The sequence below is a fragment of the Natrix helvetica genome, assembly GCF_964273705.1.
Source record: "Natrix helvetica genome assembly, chromosome: 2".
NCBI lineage: Eukaryota > Metazoa > Chordata > Lepidosauria > Squamata > Natricidae > Natrix > Natrix helvetica.
In genome coordinates this window covers 106,531,748-106,553,287 of record NC_138552.1, presented here as the reverse complement: position 1 = coordinate 106,553,287, position 21,540 = coordinate 106,531,748, and the positions used below count along the sequence as shown (strand labels likewise).

The following is a 21,540-nucleotide window of genomic DNA, read 5'->3' as shown; positions in this document are numbered from 1 at the left end:
ACTCGTATAGACGTTAGTCAGCTCAACTCACCTATCCAGCCATTTGCGAACCTGAGCTAGAACAAGGGCTCGATGATGAATAGCTTCCAAGTTTCCTCTTGGCACCTATAGAGATCCCAGTATAAATTCACTATGAAGCAGAGGACCCCCCACAGATGGCTCTTACTGATCTGTAGCCACTTGGCATCATACACCTTTAGTACAAGAAGCATCAAGCTTTCGGTTCAATAGTGGTTTGGAGTGGAACTCATGAAATCTGTTGAACATGCTAATAAAAATTATGATTATATGCTAACTAAATCAATAAAATACTTCTGGCTGAGCCTTTACTGAACTCCAGGCCATTCAGCATATCTTGCACGTGTGTTTGCTGATACACCAACTCCGAAGTCTCCATATGGAATGAGACACAACAACTGTCTGTTTTTGATCCTCATCTAGGCACACATGTATTTTATAAATATACCTCCCCTAATAGACCTCCATCTATCTAGGCCAATTCATATGAGCAGGAAAATCACACAGTATGGTTTCTGATATATTGTACTACTTTACACTGAAAATAGAGTGATACCCTATGTTTGAATTAACACTCTTTATTCCATCCAATATGCTATTTTTTCCCATATGAGTAGATATTTGATAGCATAGATGAGGCTGCTGTCTGAAAGGTATATTGCAACAACAGCCAGCTGGATGATGGGAGGTTTCAATTTATTTTTAATTGAAAAATAAAGGACTAAATGAAGGACTCTCTACAATCATTTGGGGGTCTATATGCATAAAGAAAAAACACTAACCTGCAATATCAGCTTTGTGTGTTGTGGCACAACTGTGACTATCCGGGCTCCTCTTTCAATCTTGCGCAGAGTCTCGCTATTGGGGAGAGAAGTGCTGCCCAGACCTGTTTGCAAAGCTGAAGGTGCCACAGTCAATAGCATAAAAACCCAACTTCAAGCCCTATCAGCTTTTATGAATGGGACACACCTACACTCAAAATTAAAGCATGAAATCATGAAATGCAGTAGTGAAAATCCTATATAGTAATTTGGAATATGACTTGAAAATCCCAGTGTAAATATCCCAATATATTTACGTATTATTCAGGTTAATGTTACCCCACCTCCTCAGGATCAATTGTAGTGGTACTCAGTGATATGAACATTAATATTTCCTTCTTTCCCAGAGACACAACATTTATGTCACAAAATATGCTATTTTCAATTAAATAAGTATGGTCTCAACTCAAACATTATGACCTCCCTATAAAGTTGGACACAAATATGCCCAAAACTGGAGTGAGATTAATTGGACTGAGATTTCTCCTTAAGAACTTAAACACACCCACTGTCTAATAAGTAGAAAGAATGTCCTGATCATCTTTGAAATGGTGACATTGTTGAATAAATAAAAGGAGTCTTTCCTCTGTTTTACTTGGCTTATTCATATGTAAATTTGTATATATGCAACCATCAATGTGTGCAAAGAAATAGTAGGCCATTTTTGGCCACCTTGCTATATGTACCTGCCCAATAACATGCAATCGGTATTGTTTCCATCCCTAAATTCTCTTGGGCATTGACAAGCTAAAATGTGTGTTTGCATAGGAAATGCAGCAAAGGAAGACAAGGTCAGGATGAAACACCATAACCTTCATTTTCAAATGACAATATTTTGCAACATGCATACAGAAGAACGTTTAAAATGGCATTTCAACTGGCATTTTGAAAATGAGTTTGCAAAATTTGGGATTGCCAGGCTCATCCTCTTTCTGCTACTCTCCCACAGAAAAGTGAATGACTATAAGAATGCAGGAGTCCAACAGGATCTTGGACAACTCACAAGCAATAGTTCTTCATAAATGAACAAACATATTTGTAGAAGGGTGCACTTGATCAAGAGATAAGAAATTGTGATTTTTACCTTTCAGGGATGTGTTCCTTATAGGCAGGCACTGACAAGTATGAGAATGTGTAGTCAATAAGAGAAATTCATCACTGATTGAAAAGGACGTAATATTTGAAGAAACCTATGAAAAGGAGACAATCCAACTGCCAGTCAATTGGGGGAGACATTAAAGGATTATGGACATAACAGATGATATAAAGCCATGAGAACAATCAGTACCTCAGTATCATTAATAAAAAAACGGCATCTGTCAGTCAAGCCAAATATGGTTTCCTAAGAAAGAAAAGCAGAATGGAAACCGGAGTTAGAAAACAGAACAAAGAAACCAAACTCAATGCTCTTAATTCTGATGAGAACCAGTTCAGTGTCATAGTTAAGGTGCTGGTCTAGAAACCAGGTTACTGTGAATTCTAGTTTTATGCCTTAGGCATAAAAGCCAGCTGGGTGACTTTGGGCTACTCTCCTTCAGCTTTAACTTACTTCACAGAATTATTGATGTGAGGAAAAAGAAGAAGAGGAGAAAGGAATATTATGTATGTTAGGGTCAACTTTATCAAGCCACTTATTGAGATGTAAGAACTTTGGATTCACCTTGTAATCTAGTCACTAAGTCAAAAAACCTGATATTATTACATTGGCACGACTTGTTTTTTAACAAACTTATGCTGGCTTCAAGTACCGTAACCACTTTACTGCTTTCTAAATGTTTGCACTCTGCTCAATTATCTTTTCTAGGATTTTCAAGATACAGTATTGTCATAAAGCTCTCTCCTAGCTGGTGCAGCTTCTGACCTACTGGGTCACTTTTTCCTCTAAAATAGAATAGTAAAATAGAAATTAAGCACTTCAGCCTTCTCCCTATTGGCTGTTACGTTTTGTCATGTTCTCCAACCAGAAGACCAACTGCTTCCTTGACTTTCCTTCTTGTTCCTCACATAACCTTTTTCTGTTATTTCAAAAACGACTGCTCTGATTCACATGGAAATTTAGGGACTTCAAATATTTATGTGGATTTTTCAAAATAGAGGTAGCCCCGGTTCGCTACATAAACTTAGTCGTTATCCTGAAGCCCAGAGAACGTGAACACTAAGTATGCAAGTTTGTCTGTCAAGCTCCAAGCGGCCATGCAAAATCAAAGAAACAAGAACTATACACATTTCCATTGGATAGTCTGAAGCAAATACAGAACATTGGGGAAACATAAGAGGAACCTCCCACCCTCATTTGTAGTAAGTTAATTAAGGAGGCATAACTTTAAATGATTTGAAATATTTCTTCCGAAGTTTCTTGCTATCCAATCATGTTGTCATTTATAAGAGAAGCTGCCAATTGACTTGCCTGCTACCTCTGTCCTTTTTCCATTTTTTTCCTGGACTTTCCACATACAATCATACTGAAAGACTTCAGGAAAAAGTATCTACCTATGATAACACCACAGTGGTTCTGCAAGCCAATTTATCACAACCGATAATTTCTGCACGGCTGAAAGTATATTAACTCTAAGATGTTATGTGCCATGAGCAGTTCTGTGCTTTTCTACTCACAATGTACAAATGGATTAGGAAGAATAGCCACAGGCAAAGGTTATTTAAGCAAGAAACACCCAGGGGAGATGCATGGTGGACAACTGGCACAACCCAAGATTTCCATACTTGTTTACTTACTTTCCCGTCAATTACAGCTAGTTTTGTCTGCATACAGGGGGATGGAAACCGAACAGAGGAACCATTATTATTCATCCAGGGGATGGCAACTGGTTTTTCAGCTCCTAGAGCATAAGGGAGAGCGGACTGATTATCAATATTTAGGAAACCCTTCATATTCCAGGAAACTATGTTGGATTCATTTAACATGGCATCTTATAGAGCAAGAGGCTGCCCCCCAAATCTTTGCACATAAATTATGAATGTCCATAATTTACATGTTTGGGAAGCTGATAAGAGAATTAGTAGGACAAAGTAGGATAGTTGGGCCTTAGGAACCTCCTTCACTTCAAATCTTCCCAACATGTTTTCATGCTCTGAAATCTTCAAAGAGATCATTAGGTACCTCAAAATGCAGGTTTATTGTGTTTCATATACACAGTGCACCATAGTACAGCATAGTAAAGCAGAGACAGGGCAAATTTTGGGGCCTCAAAGATGCATTACAAGTCAAATCAGGGCTCCTGTGTAGAAGAACTATCATGCAATTTCTTTTTTTTCTGAGAAAAAAAAAACGAAAGGCATTTTTCTCTAGTCCAGCAGACTGGGCCTTGGGAATTGGATGGGAGGGAAGATTTGGCAAATTTGAACATGAACACTGCAAGAAAATTGTAAAACCAGTCCATGAATTCTCAGGTTATTTGAGCATAAAACTGCCTTAAACTGAAACAAAGCATTTCCACCCAATACTGCTTCCTGAGGTGGCTATATGAGCTAGCATATGGTTGTGAAATTATGGAAGGACGTTAATTTTTTATTTTCCAAGCATCATAATTCTATTTCCTCTGCTAGGGAAAAGAAGCAGCTGGAATATTTTCTGTCTTGGTTAACTTTGGCTACTGGGCAATCTGACTCATGGGTGTCCAAGACCTTAGCAGTTCCTTCCTAGGTGGAACAAGGACTTGGATTCTGTGCCAAGCCCAAACTAATGGAGTACATCACACACACCCCACAGATACTTCAGGATTTGCCCATCAGAAAGCTGCAGAGCCACTGTTTTGGTCTTCGGATTGCAGCACAGGCTGATCACATCACCATCCACGCTCACAGGGGACCTATAAGAAGGGGCAGAAAAGGGAGAAATTTGGGTCAACTTATTCCTTCTTGAATGTCGTCTTGCAATCACAAGAATGTTGGCAACGACCACAGGGGGGAAAAGTAGAAGTATCTGAAGCTCGATCTTCAATATGGAGCACTTGTAAACTGAGCTTTACAAAGCTTTTTTAACAACCCTGCCCCCACTGCTCTAATAATTTTTGCTCACAATGTACTTTTCTGAAATATTAATAATCACTATTATTTCTCATTGCTAGTATATATCAGATGTATGAAGACCCCTGGGTATTTAGGTCTGGAGTAAGTAGGCTACACATAGTACAAAAGTATTGAACTATAAGGCTTCTGATTTCTGGTCCTTCAGTGTAGCTGTAAATTTCACATTAGGCAAGTTACTAGTTGTTTTCCAGGATAAAAGGAATGAGCTGCCCTAAGAGAAGGGTAATGTATAAATATGGGCAACAAAATCATAATAGGTACCTCAAAAAAAAAAAGTGTGGGTTGATCAAACTTGAAATCTAAAGGGCGAAATATGATTCCCAGTATACATGGGCTAGATGCAACACCTACTAGAAACTCATTCAAGGAGCCTCATCTTTTCCTGGGGCTTCCAGAGCTGCCCTTTTGGCTGCTACATAATCCTGGCAAAGAAAGTTTAGTTCAAGGTCTTCTTGATGCCTGCAAACCCCATGCTCTAAATTCACATTTTGTCCTTTGAATCTAAAGTGATGCACAATCATAATAGCAATGACAGGAAGGCAAAACTGAAGGGCATTTGAAATAAGTATATAACTGTTCTTATGCTTCCTTCAAGGGACGCGGAGGCTCAGTGTCTAAGACGCTGAGCTTGTCAATCAGAAAGGTCGGCAGTTTGGCGGTTCGAATCCCTACTGCCGCATAACAGAGCTCCTGTTATTGTTCCAGCTTCTGCCAACCTAGCAGTTTGAAAGCACATAAAAAATGCAAGTAGAAAAATAGGGACCACCTTTGGTGGGACGGTAACAGCGATCCGTCCACCTTCGCCATTTAATCATGCCGTCAACATGACCACGGAGATGTCTTCAGATAGCGTCAGAGATGAGCATCGTCCCCTAGAGTCAGGAACGGCTAGCACATATGTGCGAGGGGAACCTTCAACTTCTGCCAACTTGAAAATGGTTTATAAGGGTTTCCAAAGTGTACCAAAGTTTTTATTTGACAGAAGTGAAAGCCGACTACCAGTTTACAGCTACGGGATAGCACTGATATTTATCTTCATGGGTGCTCCATTGAACCCCATGGGTCTTATTGACATAATTTATAGTACGACTGCACATCAAAAAAAAAATTATTACAAAGTTACCCATAAAAATGCCAATTTACATAGTCCTCAACTTACAACATTAATTTAGCGACTGTTTGAAGTTACAACGGGACTTTCAACTTTACTCGCACTTATACCCATCACAGCATTTTCACAGTTATAGTCACATGATCAAAATTTGAGTGTTTGGCAACTGGCATGTATTTCTGATAGCTGAAGTATCCTGGGTTGATGTGATCTTTTCAGGTAGGTTCTGACAAGGAAAGTTAATAGGGAAGCCAGATTTGCTTATTAACTTATTAATCTAACAACTGCAAGTGATTTGCTTGACAATCATGGCAAAAAAGATTGGGTGTCACTCATTTAATAATTGCCTTGCTTAACAATGAAAATTCTGGTCTCAATTCTGGTTGTAAGTCAAGGACTACCTGTAACACAAGTATGAACACGGTAGGGCAGTGGTTAGAGTGCAGTACTGCAGCAGTACTTCTGCTGACTACCGGCTACATGCAATTTGGCAAATCTCACCAGGCTCAAGGTTGACTCAGCCTTCCATCCTTCCGAGGTGGGTAAAATGAGGACCCAGATTGTTGGGGGGCAATAGGCTGACTCTGTAAACCGCTTAGAGAGGGCTCTAAGGCACTATGAAGCAGAATATAAGTCTAAGTGCTATTGCTATCTCACACATTGAACGTTTCCTAACACAACCAATCATGCACCTTAAAGGACTGTTCCACTACAGTACTATTTAACTATTTAGAAATACGTCAGCAAGCTGTAAGAGAAATATATATATATTGAAAAACGACCTTGTCTCCATCATCAGCATTTATGCTGTCAAAGTTTCTATGTTAGTTCAAGTAACCAGTTCAAAAAACAAAAAAAGCATTCAGGAGGAAAGTGGCCTTTTATTCCAGAACCACACAAAATAGTTTGATTTTCATTAATGCAATAAACATAAAATCCTGTCCAGTACCAGATATTGGCATATCCTTCTTGTCCTGAGGAGCACATCTTCAGATGATGAATAACTGTGTTCATTGGAAGGTAGCCCTGGCTAGCAGCTAAGAATAAGTCATCTTGCAGCCAAGTAAGAAAGCGAAGCCACAGTGGATTTCTTCCTCTTTTGTCATCACACAGGTCAATTCTATAATTGCCCCCCAAAGACAAAGGCATTTAGATGAGTGATTAATGCTAAATTACACAATTTTCTAAAATACATCTTGGCAAATTGCCATATATATGGACTCTACAATAGTTTTCATGACACAAGTATTCTATGGTAGTTATTACAATTTAGTCAAGGGTAAATTTACATGTGTATTTTTATTGTTACCATCAACCTATTCTCATGTCAATTCAACGGCAGTGCTATTAAATCAGTTGATTTATTTTACATGTTGACTAGTAAGAAGTATACAGCAAGTCTTCTCCAAACTTGGCATTCTCCAGATGTGTGAGCTAATTCTTGGTAATTCAGTGAAATGAAGCCACACGTTTGGCGAGTGAAGCAATTGGAAAAAGCTATGTTACAAAATCGAGGAAAAACTGTCTATGAGAAACAGTCCTGAAAGCTACTTCATACATCTTACAGCATTCTTCCCAACTAGAGGCTTCAAGATGTGATGGATAAGAGTCCTGATAACCACAGCCAATATGGATCAGTTAGCCAGAAGCTATGGGAGTCATACTTAACATAGCTAAACGGTATCTAGTTCAGACCACAGCATTAACAGTATCTATGCAAACACAACCTCTTATTTATTCAACTTACACTCTAGCTTTGTTGATGAGAGACAGAGAGAGTAAACTCTACTAATTATATTTAACTATGGGTTCTGTGTTAATTTCTATGTACACTTCCCAAACAGCAACTTTCATTTAGAAAATGAAAGAAAGAACCATCCTGGAAATTAGGGGGTCCTATAGAACCATTCCCTGTCTCTAACTAATGACTCCAATCAGTGCTTTCCAGAGTCAAGTGTGACATCTAATACCTGTATGATGTTTCCAGTCGAGGAACTGCAGCTGTAAATCTTTTTCCACCAACTGCACCCATCTTAACTGTAGAGTCCATTTCTGGATGATTATCTGTCAAAAAGGAATAAGGTATATCATTAAGTTAAATCACACACAGCTTTTAATCTTTACTGCCACAATAGTATTCTTTAAGGTTATGGCTTAGTGAATAAAACATCAGGTGGCCATTCTGCATGGACATCTCCAAAAATAAGTGCAATCTATTTTCTAACAGAAGTGTTCTATAATTTCCAAACAAATATGACCTATGATTCTTCTATATCAAACATTTCCTGAACAATGGAGGCTGCGATGAGAAGAGAGAGAAGCTACCATAGGCATCTTGGAGTCCGTTCTTTCTTCCATGATTGCTCTAAGAGAACTGGCTGCACCTCAGCTGTGACTTTGAAGGACTAATAGAAGAGGGAAATTCATACAATAGGGAACCATCTAGTTGCTGTTATGTAAGAAGGAAGAGATATGTGCCACTCTTTCCTTCTACTTATTTTGTATAAAATGGTGACACTGAGATTGTCTGTTCTTCATGTGAAAGTAATTAGCAATCAGATCAGTTCACCATCATCCTGTTTGTTTGCAAGAAGCAGCTGCTGAAGAGCGGTGGGATTGCCTATAGAAGTGAGGGAATCAAGAAGGCCCTATGTGGCTGACCTGCTTTTTCTGTGAGTGACTTTACGTGACTTCCACCCGTACACCCTTGGAGGGAATTTCTGTATTTTTACACACAATATCCTGTGTTGAATTTTTCAGTTACATTGATGGAGGTCTTAATGAAATTATCAATTCCCATACTTTTCAAAAGTCAAATTTACTACTATGCCTCATTTGAAAAAAGGTTGCATTAGAAAAACTGGGGTTCTCTCCAAGAATTTCCCCCAAATACAGACATCTAAGAGTTACAAAATGTAACGGGATCTGAGGCAATCCATTGTTCCAGCCAACATATAGAACTGAAGCCATATTCCCATGAACAAAAATCAAAGACAAAGAATCCTACAAATTATCTGGTGGACATGTGAATATTTCCATGCCATTTTCTGGGAAATAATATTGAAGTGGCAGCCAGTTGCCTTTTCCTGACATTTCTCTGATTCCTCAGTCTAGATTACAACCTTGGAATTCTCTGATTGTCTCCCATCCAAACATTAACCAATGGTGACCCTACTTAGCTTCCAAGCCTAGACAAGGTTGATCAAAGATTCAGATTACTTACCCAGTCTATAAATGGATAACTTGTTCTCAGAATCCAGCACAGCAAGATCTCCACTCTGAGACTTTGTAGAGAAAGCAACTTGATTGACAGCAGAGGAGAGCTGGAGCTGATATGTACAAAGAGGTGGGGGAACCACAGCATGAAGAAAGGCTGTCCATAGAACCTTATCTTTCAAAAATGAAAAGGGAAAAAAGCTCATTTAAGTATCAGAGGGGTGTGTGCATGTATGTACAGTATATGTATGTGTACATATGTACAGATATATACATATCTGTATGTATGTGTGTGTATTAATATTCAGATAATTCAAATATGATTAGGCAATATTAATGCAAGACATGCTGGCTTGCATTAAATCAAGCAGTTCAGACACACCAAAGTTTTAATAGCAGCATACATGGTTTTGGGCAGTCTTTGAATGATAAAAAGCAAAGTGTTTAGCAAATCATTGCCCTCTCTTCTCATAAGACCTGCCATAACACATGACTGGGTGGAAATAACATCATAACAAAAGTTGCCTAAATAACACAACCGAAATGTTTTGGTTGTATCTTTGAAAGCTACTATGTAAAATTCACCCTGATTTATAAATTTGCCATTGAAAAGATACAATCAAAGCCTAGAAAGGAAGCAAATGTAGACTAGGACGCAACCGCCTCAGAAAGCAACACCCATGTCAGCAGGAATCAGCATCAGGGAAAAAATAATGCCCCAATCAAGAAGCCATCAAGGAGGAAGCCCTCCCATTCCCCCAAGATTGGCAGGGCTCAAGTTAGCATATATAACAGCCAGCAAATCTTGACTCTTCTCCCCACTGATAATATAACCAAGCCTAGTAATGAAACATCTGCAAGAAAACAACCAAGCTCAGCGGCTACCAAGGACTTAACAGCTCATCCCTGAGCTACTTACATTTTCTCCTATTAGTTATTGGTGACTATCACATTATCACCACAAGTATACCTAGTTCACCCACCTTTATAAACCAGCCAGCAAGATGCCTCCAACCCTTCCCTAAAGTCATATACATATTATTCTTGTGAAATTCTTGTAGTTGCACTAAAGGGAAATTTGAACTGTACCTCCATCAATGACTGCTACACTAGCTGAGTCATTGGCCCCTCCACTAGTGCTGTGATCAATACTCCACTGCCAATCATAGCGAAGATAAAGCCACTGTTCACAGAGGACATGAAGTCGATAGGGAATCTCTTGATCCCACGCCAGGGATACAAGAAGTGGGCTGCCCTCCAGGCTGCCAAAATGCAGGCTTTGTTTCAGGTACCAGTGATGGTTTCCTGTTGTCCACAGCTGGACTGCAATTAGAAGACAAAATGGTTATAGAACACAAGATTGGTAATAGTACTTTAATTATGCAAGCTCCAAATCTTATTGATGATGTGGTGCCAAAACTGATTATAACATGAACTCTTCCCAACTGATGGGTTCTACAAAAAGTTGTTCTATCTAATTACTCAACATAGGATGCTTGCCTTTTCCTCTCTATCCCTAATGTCCAAAATTCCAGGTAAGAGGCATGGCAGAAACACTAATTGGATCATACTTGATTTTAGGGGCTGCCAGTTGCTGATTGCTAGATGGACTCAGTTGTAGCACCTTTAGAAAACCTGAAGGACCAGTTTGGTGACAGATCCTCCTAGAGAAAACTATTAATTTATCTATCCCAATATCAACGATGGCATATATTCATCATCAATCAATTACTGATTCCCTTTAATACTCATATCTCCTTTATCTTGTTGAGAAGAGTTAAAAACACATGTTCTCCACTGCAATCTTAGACACCTGATATATTTGCAGTTTTGATACTATATCCTCCAGATTTAAAAAAATGGCTGAGAATAGCCATGCAGAAAATCAAAATACAGTAGGCAAATACCATAGGAATGTGATAAATCGAATAAGTTCTAAAAAATTAAGAAACGCGAGCTCTGGGGACCCCCCTCCCCACCGAGTGCCGGTGGCTCGGGGCCCGCAAAACTGCCACAAGCATAGCTCGTGTACAGGCAGGGAGAGAGCGCAGGAGAGAGAGAGGTAGGAGGATAGGTAGAAAGGTAGTGAAAGCCTGAATTTTAAGAAAAAATTAGGAAAAAATCCAGAGTCAGGAAATAGCTCCTTTTAGGCCGAAGACTGAGGTTAATCTGGGGAGTCAGAAGGAGGAGCAGAGGGAGTGTCCTCAGATTTACCTCAGTCTCCAGGCAATTGGGCTGTGATAATACCCATCCAGTGACTCCGCCCACACCCCACCTTGGAGACACTGAATGTTCTTACCATACATCTTTCTTTGACAACTACTGTCGCTTTCCAGTGCTTCCACCCAGGCAGCCAATATTGTAGAGTCAGAATTCCAGAGCAGCTCATTTACCTACAGAAATGCAGATAGGGTCATCACCTATGTAAAGCATTTTTAACAACCATTTTTCATGCCTTACATAACAACTTGATTAAAATCTTCTCTGGGTAAAGTTCTACTCTGGGTAATCTGCAAACTTGTTCATGTAGACAACTTGCAGTTTAAAAAATAATATCACTGATAGAAATAATATCAGATACACTCGTGAGAAAAAAAGTCTGGAAGATTCAATGATCGGTAACTGAGTCATGCCTCAAGAAAAATTACATCCTACCTTCACTTGGCCCTTTTGGAAAGGAAGAGTGAATTCGCCATGGAGGAGCCCATTTTGTTCTATGAACACAATGTCATGTTTGTTTACTTTATCCTGTGTAGAAGCAATCAAGCTTCCCGAGGGCCTGAAATAAAGCCAGAAAAGAAAGGTTTGGTTTGGTTTATTTGGATTTATATGCCGCCCTTCTCCAAAAGGACTCAGGCCGGCGTACAACATTAAAAACACACATCACAAAAGTTAAAAAAAAGATTAAACCCATTTCCAAAAAGACCAAACCGATTTTTTTTTTAAAAGAAACAATACATTTAAAATAAATTAAAATTAACATTAACAGGCCAGGCCGGCTTGCTGGAAAAGCCAACTTTTTAGGGCGCGTTGGAAGGACCGGAGGTCAGGGATTATGCGGAGCTCCGGGGGCAGCTCATTCCAGAGGGAAGGCGCTCCCACAGAGAAGGCTCTCCCCCTGGGGGTCACCAGCCGACACTGCTTGGCCGACGGCACCCTGAGGAGGCCAACTCTGTGGGATCGTACTGGACGGTGGGAGGCTACTGGAGGCAGTAGGTGGTCTCACAGGTACCCTGGGCCTAAGCCATGGAGCGCTTTAAAGGTCATAATAAATACCTTGAATCGCACCCGGAAAACAACCGGCAACCAGTGCAGGCCGTCTAAAAGGGGTGTGACATGGGAGCACCTAGGTACCCCCATGACAACCCGCGCGGCCGCATTCTGGACCAGCTGAAGCCTCCGGGTGCTCTTCAAGGGCAGCCCCATGTAGAGAGCATTGCAGTAGTCCAGGCGAGAAAGGAATGAAGGAATAATTTACAACAGGTTTTCAAGCAACTTTTCTCCAAATATTCAGATTTTTCTTTTTAAAAAATACGTTATCATGTGTGGTTGAGTCCCAATTTTGGTAATGTTGACAATGTTGGTAGGTTTTACCTTGGGCCCTATATTTATTATTCACTGCTTTTTATAGTATCTTTTTCTTGTTTTTATAAAAATTCTGTTAGCCACCCAGAATCATATGTTTGATGGGTGGCCATGTAAATTGAATAAATAAATGCATTAAAAAATGGATTAGGAGTGATTTAGAGGGATCATAATCCTACACCCTAGATCCAAAATTAATGGTGAATTTAATTTCAGTAAAATATTAGCTTGATGAATAATAGCAGGGAATTATAAACAGAAAGCCAATAAGATACACACCGTGAACTACCCCATGTTTCCTTACTCACTTCCAGGCCAGTGCTTGTCCTAGTCCTGGGACAGACTCACTGGTACTTTGTAGAATAAGCTCCCGGCTCCACACTCTCACTTTTCGAGCTCCTGAATGTTTGCAGAATTCCCATAATTCCCAAGGTAGAGGATGAAATAGAAGAACCCACGAATGGATGAAAGAGAGGGTGAGAAAGAAAAAGAGAGAGAGAGAGAGAGTCATTGCAACTCATAGAATTGCCATAATTCCTTATCACTGTGGTGAGGTATCATGGAAGCAGTAAATCCAGCACATCAACCATATCAAGTTGGGGAAAACTGCATCAAAATGTGAGTACAGCCATGGGACTTTGGAAGATTTTTTTTTTTTTAATTAAGATTTTCCTTCCTCCATCTGCTCAGCCAAAAGCTGACAGGAATTAACATGCTGTTATTTTAAAATTCTACCAACCTGTTCCTGGGCAAATGTCACTCACTGCTACATATTGTCCATCTCCTCTCCAACTGATCCGAGGTTTATGGTCATCCCATGGTAAAGCAGGCAATATTTCCTGAAAAAGATCATGTAAAATTATGAAAACTTTGGAAATAGATATTTTTTAAACACATTGACTGAAATCTTACAAACATCACAAGATTTGATTAGATTTTAGGTGTTTTAAAATTATTAAAACTTGCAACAGTACTCATCACTTGTAAAGGGTGATCCTCGATATATGTAACTTGCTCCTAAAGGACCATTACCACCTAATTATTATTCTTTAATATAATTGTATTTCTATTAAGGATTGGCATGCAGGCTCCGCTAATAGCAAGGCCAAGCCAAATATTGCCTCAAGACATATCAGTCTTCCCTAAATTCTCATTACATTCAGTAAGCCCGGTAAAATAGTAGTCATTATGGAATTCAAATCTAGCAAAATTTCACAGTAGGGGAAGCGCTACCATTTGTGATGTCCTCTGTATCTAGGCACACACATTTCTCACAGGGATCTTAGATGCTCTTGAAGGGAACAGTATTAATTAAATATTGATTCATAAAACCCTCTTTATCCCCACAAGTCAGTGAAGTAGCAGTGCAAGATCAAATAAGTGGACCCATTCACATATAATCTTCCATATCATATTAACACCTATTAACCATATTAATATGGTACTTAGCACCATGTGCACAATCATTAAAGTGTCACCTTAGGCATCTATGTTTTTTTTATTCTCCCACAAGCTGGAAGAACTCTCATTGCCTTAAATTTTACTTTCTGGAATTCTTGGCTTGACATTAGGTGTAAACCAGGAATCACAATTTAAACACACCCATTAAAATGGTTTGTTGATGGTTTATTTGGCAACTATTACGCATATTCCTGATCTGAACAAAAGAGGCAGGAATCAAGGAAAATAAAATTAAGTCATAGTTGATATCTCCTTCTGGTTGTATTCAAATACAAGGGATAAAAGGCACATGAACTTAGGACTTAACTTGGACTTGCAAAAGTTTATGTATTAACATTAAATCCTGACCCATCATTACATGCAAATTCAGCTGTGCCACTAAGTCAAGATCAGGCAGTGAACTTCATGGTTACTAGAAATCTGGCTGTTTTCTATCCAAGTTCCAAACTCTAATCACTATTACTGTTCTATAATTTACTGCATGTATTTTAATATTCATGTATGCAGCAAAAGTGCATCCTTGTGCATCATTATAATTAATTAAATGTTTACCTACAGAATCAGTATTTGCATTGTTAAAAACATAGTACCTTTGGCTTGGTATGAGCAGCTTGCTTGCCCTCCGATCCATGAAATTGTGTTTCTTTTTTACCCCATCCAACAGTAATAAATTTGCCTAAAAATCAACCAAATAAAGAGTATTTGAAGATTAACTTTTTCATATATTTGTCAAAAACTTACATCCAACTTTCTTAGTTTCCTTTTAACTCTCCAGAGACTACTGCATAACAAATTAAAAAAAAATCTTTAGACTAGTGGTGGAGAACCTATAGCACACAGAGCACTTTCTGTGGGCACGCACGCCATCGCCCCAGCTCTGTTTTGGGTCTTGGCCGCACATGTGTGTGCGCCGCCTGCCAGCCAGCTGGTCTTTGGATCTCTGCCATGCATGTGTCTTGCAGTTTAGGTACGCACATACACTTCGAGCACTCAGTGCCTAAAAGGTTCTCCATTACTGCTGTAGACAAGAAGTTTAAAAAGTCCACTCCACATTCACTATATGCAAGTTCACCTTTTTATACTTGGTAGATTGCCAGCCAGACTGATGGCAATGTTACATGTATGTAACAAGTGACTATAAAACGTTCCTCTCTTTAAACTTGCTGCCCTGATACCAACGAACACATAATTTTGGACTTCAACCCATAATAATTGATAAGAGCAGCTGGAGCTAGATACTTTCGATTCAATTTCTCTGTGTAGCCCAGCCCTTCCCAGAACTGCAGTAATGTATTTTGTAAGATTCTAGCATCTGCGCTACCGTCTCACCTTCTCCAAAATCATCCTGATGAATCTGTCTTTCCGCAATTGGTTCAAAGTCTCTTGTCATCAAAATCAGAGTCTGCTCACCTGTCACAAAAGGTGTATATAAAGAACTTTGAAATTAAAATGTTTAAGTGCAGTTGTAGAATCACAGAAGGAGGCATCTTCTAATTCTCAAATCCAATCCCGGTTTAGAGTTCAGATTAACTCTTCCTTGAAAAATTATCTCTTTTCTTGACAGATATCTAGAAAAAAGGAGCCCTCCAATGCTGTCCACATCAAAGAGGAGAGAAATGTGGGTGCCACTATGGTTTCAAGCCCACCCCTTTTTATCAATGTCAATGTCATACAAAGGGGAAGAGCTTTGAAGTGTGGATTGTATCCACCATCTGGCCCTTTGGCCCTGCCTATTTCTTTGTTGCCAGTTGTGATTAAAGGTGATATTAATGCACGTCATAGGAATCCACCACACTTTGGGCAAACAAGGAATAGTTAATACATATCAACAGCTGGTTACTATTTTGTAAACCATCAGATGCAATGAGCCATTCTCTGCCAGAATGCAAAAGACAGAAAATAAAGTTGAGAATGTTTTGCATTTTCGATTTGTACCTGTAGCAAGAAGAACAAGCTCTTGGTCAGGACTCCAGCTCATTGAGGACAGGCCACTGTCCACACTGCCAACACATTCCAGCTGCAAAAGAGTAAGATTTTAATACTGTTTGTATATCTCTTTAATAGCAATCAACTCAATATATCAAGCAAATTACATGTTTTACTTCAATCATCTTCAAGTTAGAGTCAAATACAGATGAATAGTGACACGCTCTAGTCCTGCAATACTACTATTTCTGTAGTCTTGTATAAGAACTTCTCTCCATAATATTTAACTAGAAATGAGGTTGGATCATAATGTCAACACAGGTGAGCCATAATTGAGGCCAAAATTTATGTTGTTAAGCAAGACATTTGTTAAGTGAGTTTTGCCCCATTTTATGACCTTTCTTGCCACAGTCTTTAAGTGAATCACTGCAGTTGTTAAGTTAGTAACAAAGTTGTTAAGTGAATCTGGCTTCTCCGTTGACTTTGCTTGTCAGAAGGTCGCAAAAAGGTGATCACATGACCCCAGGACACTGCATCATAAATATGAGTCAGTTGCCAGGAATCTGGATTTTGATCATGTGATCACCATTGCAGCCGTAGTAATAAAGATATACAGGTAGTCCTCAACTTACAACAGTTTGTTTAATGACCGTTTGAAGTTGCACTGAAAATTTGTTTTCACTTATGACCATGGGGATGCTGCCATGGTTATAAGTGAGGAAAAAATCAGTGCAACTTCGAACAGTCATTAAATGAACTGTTGTAAGTTGAAGACTACCTGTGTATCTTTATTACTATGGCTGTAGTGATACTGTTCAAAAAATCTTAACTCTTTGCAATTTTTCTTTACTACAGTCAAGCATATTAACTGTTTCCAAAGGTCATAAAATTCATCATTAATTAATATACTCCTCTTAAGGATTTTAAGATAAAAATTATTAACAAGAGATGTCAGTGGAGGTGTTAGCTCTTCCTGAATGTTGCAAGTTCTGACACATAATTTTGCCACAACTTGGGTACGCTCAACATCTTAATGTGATGTGTTTATGTATTAGCCCTATGAAGCAGCATAGAGAAGATGCACAATCAAATCAAATCTTTATTATGTTCAAAAGCCATAAAAGATACAAAACAGTAAAAATTACATCAAAGTCTAAAAATATTAATTATGAAAAGCTAAAATATATATTTTTAAAAATCTAAAAAGAATCTAAAAAGAATGGCACAGGTCATGTTCTTATGGATTTTAAGTGCTGCTGCACAGAACCTGGCAACATTATGATACAGAATCAAGGAAATTACATCTATAACTAACATCACAGACAACATATTGCCAAGGTCAAGTAAACATACATTCCATTCCTCAGAAAATGAGCTCATCTAATGTCCTGGTCCAACATATGGGGAAAACCAGGTTTTCCTTGCTTTCCAAAACAATTAGAATGTTGGGGGCCATCTGAATTTCAGGGGTAAGATCATTTCAAAGGCTAAACTCTACAGAAAATATATGAATATAGTGATTAGTATGTTTTATGCTAAATATTTTTATTCTTACATTCAAGAAGCTAGTTATTATTATTCTTATGTTCAAGAAGCTGATAGCTTTATTTAAAGGGGCAACAACTATATTAAGACTAGCAATATTAAAGCAAGTATTTTTGTATTAGGTGTTGTGTTCTTGCATTCAATTTCATATTTTATTTGGGCACTGCTCTATTTGCCATTCTGCCATACCTGGTGAGTGTTTAGATTGCATAGTATAACATCGCCAATTGCTGTAGCCAAGCAGACCGATTCTATATCTGGCAAATCTTGCAGGCCCACAATATACCCGCTTCCATCTTCTGGTAGAAAACCCTCAGTTGTCAAAGTAATTTTGTTGATGACCTTTAAAACAAAGACAAGAAAAAGGCTCATGAGAAATCTTTCATCCTTGTTCTATATATTGTTTGGATCATTATTGCTAGCTTTTTGAAAGATTGACAAACAAATCCAAATATCTTTGATTTTTATCTGTGTCTTGGTGCTGCTCCAAATTAGGGTGCAGGCACAGATATTCTTTATGATATCAATGAAGTATCCCACCAAGAAGCTTCTTAGCCTGCAGCACTTAAACGGAATGAAACATTCAGCTTCTTCTTGCACAAAATGACAATAAAATGTAGTGATTAGATTTAGAAAAGAAATATTCATTTAAAAAATCTTGTTTGGATTGTAACAGCTAACATCTTTGTAACATCTAAGACTAGAACATTTTTACAGTTTAGAAAAAAAAATATAGAATGGAATTTTCTTTGTATTCTTGGATATTCCCAAGTTCTTCCAAAGTTTGAAAGGGCCCTCTGAATAGCAAATTTTTTAAAAAATAAAACCTTAATTTAACGAACCATTTGAAAGAAGAAATTTCCATTAAATCTGCTTCAAAGAAATTAGAGCACTTTTGAATGTAAATTTAGATATGTCACCGAGGATTGCATTACTGATGCGGGTGGAAAAACAGGATATAAATGAAACAAAAAAAGGAAATGATTGTAAATTTGATAATGGCAGCTAGATTAGTGATGGCTAAATATTGGGGACGAAATTGGGATATTCAAAGAAATGAGTGATATAATGAAATTTGGCGTATGGCAACAAATGATAAATTAACAGAAATTAAATTTTAAAAAGGGATGATTAAAGTAAACAATTACAATAAAATAGGGGGGATTTTATAAAAACAGTGTTGGTAGAAGGCAAAGGGAATAAACCTACTCAAGAATATAAGTTGTTTTAGAGGGGATAAAGGGCACAATCGGAATATATTGTTTATCTTTTAGTTCTTATAGAAGAAGAAATATAAGGAGAAAAAAGATTTCTGGGGGTGTGTGCACTGTTATATTTGTATTTTTTTCTTTTTTATTGTATTTAGAGTTATGTGCATTATGTATGTATTATTTATATGCAAAATAAAGCACGTATAAGAAAGAATCTGTTTTAAGGCAGCAATATCATCTAGCTTTCCTTCCACAGCACCTGATAGTGAGAAAATTCTTCAAACCCAAAAACCGTATCTGGGATAACATATGAACTCTCACCTCCTGTGTAACAGGATCCAGTTCCACAATTCCATACTCAGTGCTGATCAACACTGTTCCTCTGTCTGCGCGGACAGTGAAACCTTGAGGAGTTCCAAGAGCTCGGTCTGGATGGCATTCTTGAGCTCTCAATAATTTTAGGTTCCTCATCTTTTTCTCCACACACGCCACTGGGAAAAAAAAGAGATATGGTTTCCACATCGAATGATGACCTACCAACTCCATAATGAAGTATAAAGATGGAAACAAGTTTGGTTCTTGATGATTGACTACATCCCCCATTGCTCTGAGCCTGCTCCAGTTTAACCATGCTCAAAGGGGCTACAAATCACGTGATAAGAGTCACAGAATATGCTAAGCCAAAAATGAAATCATAATCTAGTACCATTATGAACGAGTCCAGTGAATGATTAAGAAATACACAGCTACAATGCCGGTTGCCTGCAATTTGGCAGCTCAAATCTCACCAGGCTCAAGGTTGACTCAGCCTTCCATCCTTCTGAGGTGGGTAAAATGAGGAGCCAGGTTGTTGGGGGCAATAGGCTGACTCTGTAAATCACTTCAAGAGGGCTGTAAAGCACTGTAAAGTGGTATATAAGTCTAAGTGCTATCGCTATTGCTACAATGACTGTGCTGGCTGGTTTTGTTTAATTTGCTTCAAAAACATGAAGCATGTGGTTCTGGAGCAAGGACTTCCATGTAGAGCAGCAGTGTATCTGGAGGACTTCCATGTACATCAGCAATGTATCCGCAAACAATAGACCTTGGAAATCAACAGCTGAAAAAGGCTGCCCTGCTTGGGAGCTTCCTGAAAAAATCACTCTCACCAGAATACACAACTGGAAGCATAACAGCTTACAGGTAAAGAACTAAAGAATCCTTTTTGAACAAGAGGATTGTCACCCCACTCCGCCTGTCTTAAAAGAAGCAGAATCTTGCATTCAGTTTAAATGCTGCCGTCTAAGTAGCTTCTTGGTGGGATACATGACCAAACAGTATAAGGATCTAATCCAGGGTTTCTCAACCAGTTTGGTTTAGTGGGTTAAGGCACCACACTAGAAATCAGGAGACTGTGAATTCTAGTCCTGCCTTAAACACGAAAGCCAGCTGGGTGACTTTGGGCCAGTCACTCTCTCTCAGCCCAATTGTAGGGAAAATAGGAGACGGAGGAGAAAGCAGTAATATGTTTGTTGCCTTGAGTTGTTTATAAAAAATAATAAAGGTGGGATATAATTTAAATAAGTAAATAAAAATAAATGAGCCACGGCAACTTTTAAGATGCTGCGTAGGGAATTCTGGGAATTGAAGTCCACACATCTTAACGCTGCCAGGGTTGGAAATCACTGATCTAAGCAGTAGCTCGAACCCTCCATGACCGCTCTGAAATTTGACCATGCTAGTAAAAAAAAAGAGAGAAATCTTTAGATAAAGCTTCCAACGTTTTATCTTCCATTTCTCCTTGATAACAGAGGATTACCTCAAAATCCGGAAATGAGAAGATGAAAACGCGTCCAAGCTCGCTTTCCTTGCAACAGCCCGCGTGCAACCTTAACTGAGCGACGTAGCGCGCCTACCATCTTTAAACCCACTGTCTGGGACCAGGCCTTCCGGAGCATGCTCTGTGAGCCGGTGAAGCTAAAAAGAATGAGGGCAGCTCGGCTGCTGTGTCGCGCGTGCTCAGTGGCGTTCTGAAGTCCCAACTGCTTCGGAGCAGAGCCGTTAAGTAACTGCGCGTGCAGGCAAGCACTGAGGTGACTTCAAAACTGGTTTTGCGTTTCTTTTCCTTCGTTAAAACATGCAAAATGTAGTTATCGACGTGCTCGATAGTTAAAAAAATAAATTTTCAGAACTAACTTTGTTTAAAAGTTAGCGTGTGGATGAAAGGGAGGAACAGATTTGAAATGGACTCTATAATATTCAAAGTATATGAAATACTGGTGACTTAATAACTGGTGAAATACGTGTAAGTTCTCTTTTAAATGTAGTTTCATCTCTGGCAACCAGTGATTTCTAGATGATGTGTTGGGTACATTGTTGTGGCAAGTGCCCAATTTGTGCAGCATAGACCCACATTCCTTCTGCGATTGTAGAAGTGTGTCTGTGGTAGCTCCAAATCAGGAGTTTGATTAAAGGGCAGAGGCATAAACTTTTTAATTGTCTGCTTTCTAATAAAATGTGCTAGTCTGAAAAGTTACTACCAAACTTCTAATAATAAAGAGTCATCCTTCCAAGAAGAATTAGGCATTCATCTGATTCACTCTTTCCTACAGCCAGCAAA

At 38.7% G+C, this 21,540-nt stretch overlaps 1 protein-coding gene across 1 annotated transcript in view; it reads right to left on the bottom strand.

The window, feature by feature from the left end:
* ELP1 (elongator acetyltransferase complex subunit 1) overlaps positions 1–20,897 on the bottom strand; it is a 49,676-nt gene extending 28,779 nt beyond the window's left edge. The window contains exons 1-20 of the mRNA XM_081944664.1: positions 20,740–20,897; positions 19,263–19,432; positions 17,920–18,072; positions 16,195–16,276; positions 15,589–15,669; positions 14,850–14,935; positions 13,538–13,637; positions 13,107–13,197; positions 11,869–11,992; positions 11,513–11,606; positions 10,303–10,536; positions 9,221–9,388; positions 7,968–8,061; positions 6,947–7,117; positions 4,560–4,666; positions 3,573–3,676; positions 2,128–2,181; positions 1,924–2,029; positions 801–916; positions 32–105 (exon numbers count right to left, since the gene is read on the bottom strand). Coding sequence (XP_081800790.1) covers positions 32–105; positions 801–916; positions 1,924–2,029; positions 2,128–2,181; positions 3,573–3,676; positions 4,560–4,666; positions 6,947–7,117; positions 7,968–8,061; positions 9,221–9,388; positions 10,303–10,536; positions 11,513–11,606; positions 11,869–11,992; positions 13,107–13,197; positions 13,538–13,637; positions 14,850–14,935; positions 15,589–15,669; positions 16,195–16,276; positions 17,920–18,072; positions 19,263–19,412 — 2,189 coding nt within the window. The 5' untranslated portion in view covers positions 19,413–19,432; positions 20,740–20,897. The remainder of the gene's footprint in view (positions 1–31; positions 106–800; positions 917–1,923; positions 2,030–2,127; positions 2,182–3,572; positions 3,677–4,559; positions 4,667–6,946; positions 7,118–7,967; positions 8,062–9,220; positions 9,389–10,302; positions 10,537–11,512; positions 11,607–11,868; positions 11,993–13,106; positions 13,198–13,537; positions 13,638–14,849; positions 14,936–15,588; positions 15,670–16,194; positions 16,277–17,919; positions 18,073–19,262; positions 19,433–20,739) is intronic.
* Between the last annotated feature and the right edge of the window lie 643 nt (positions 20,898–21,540).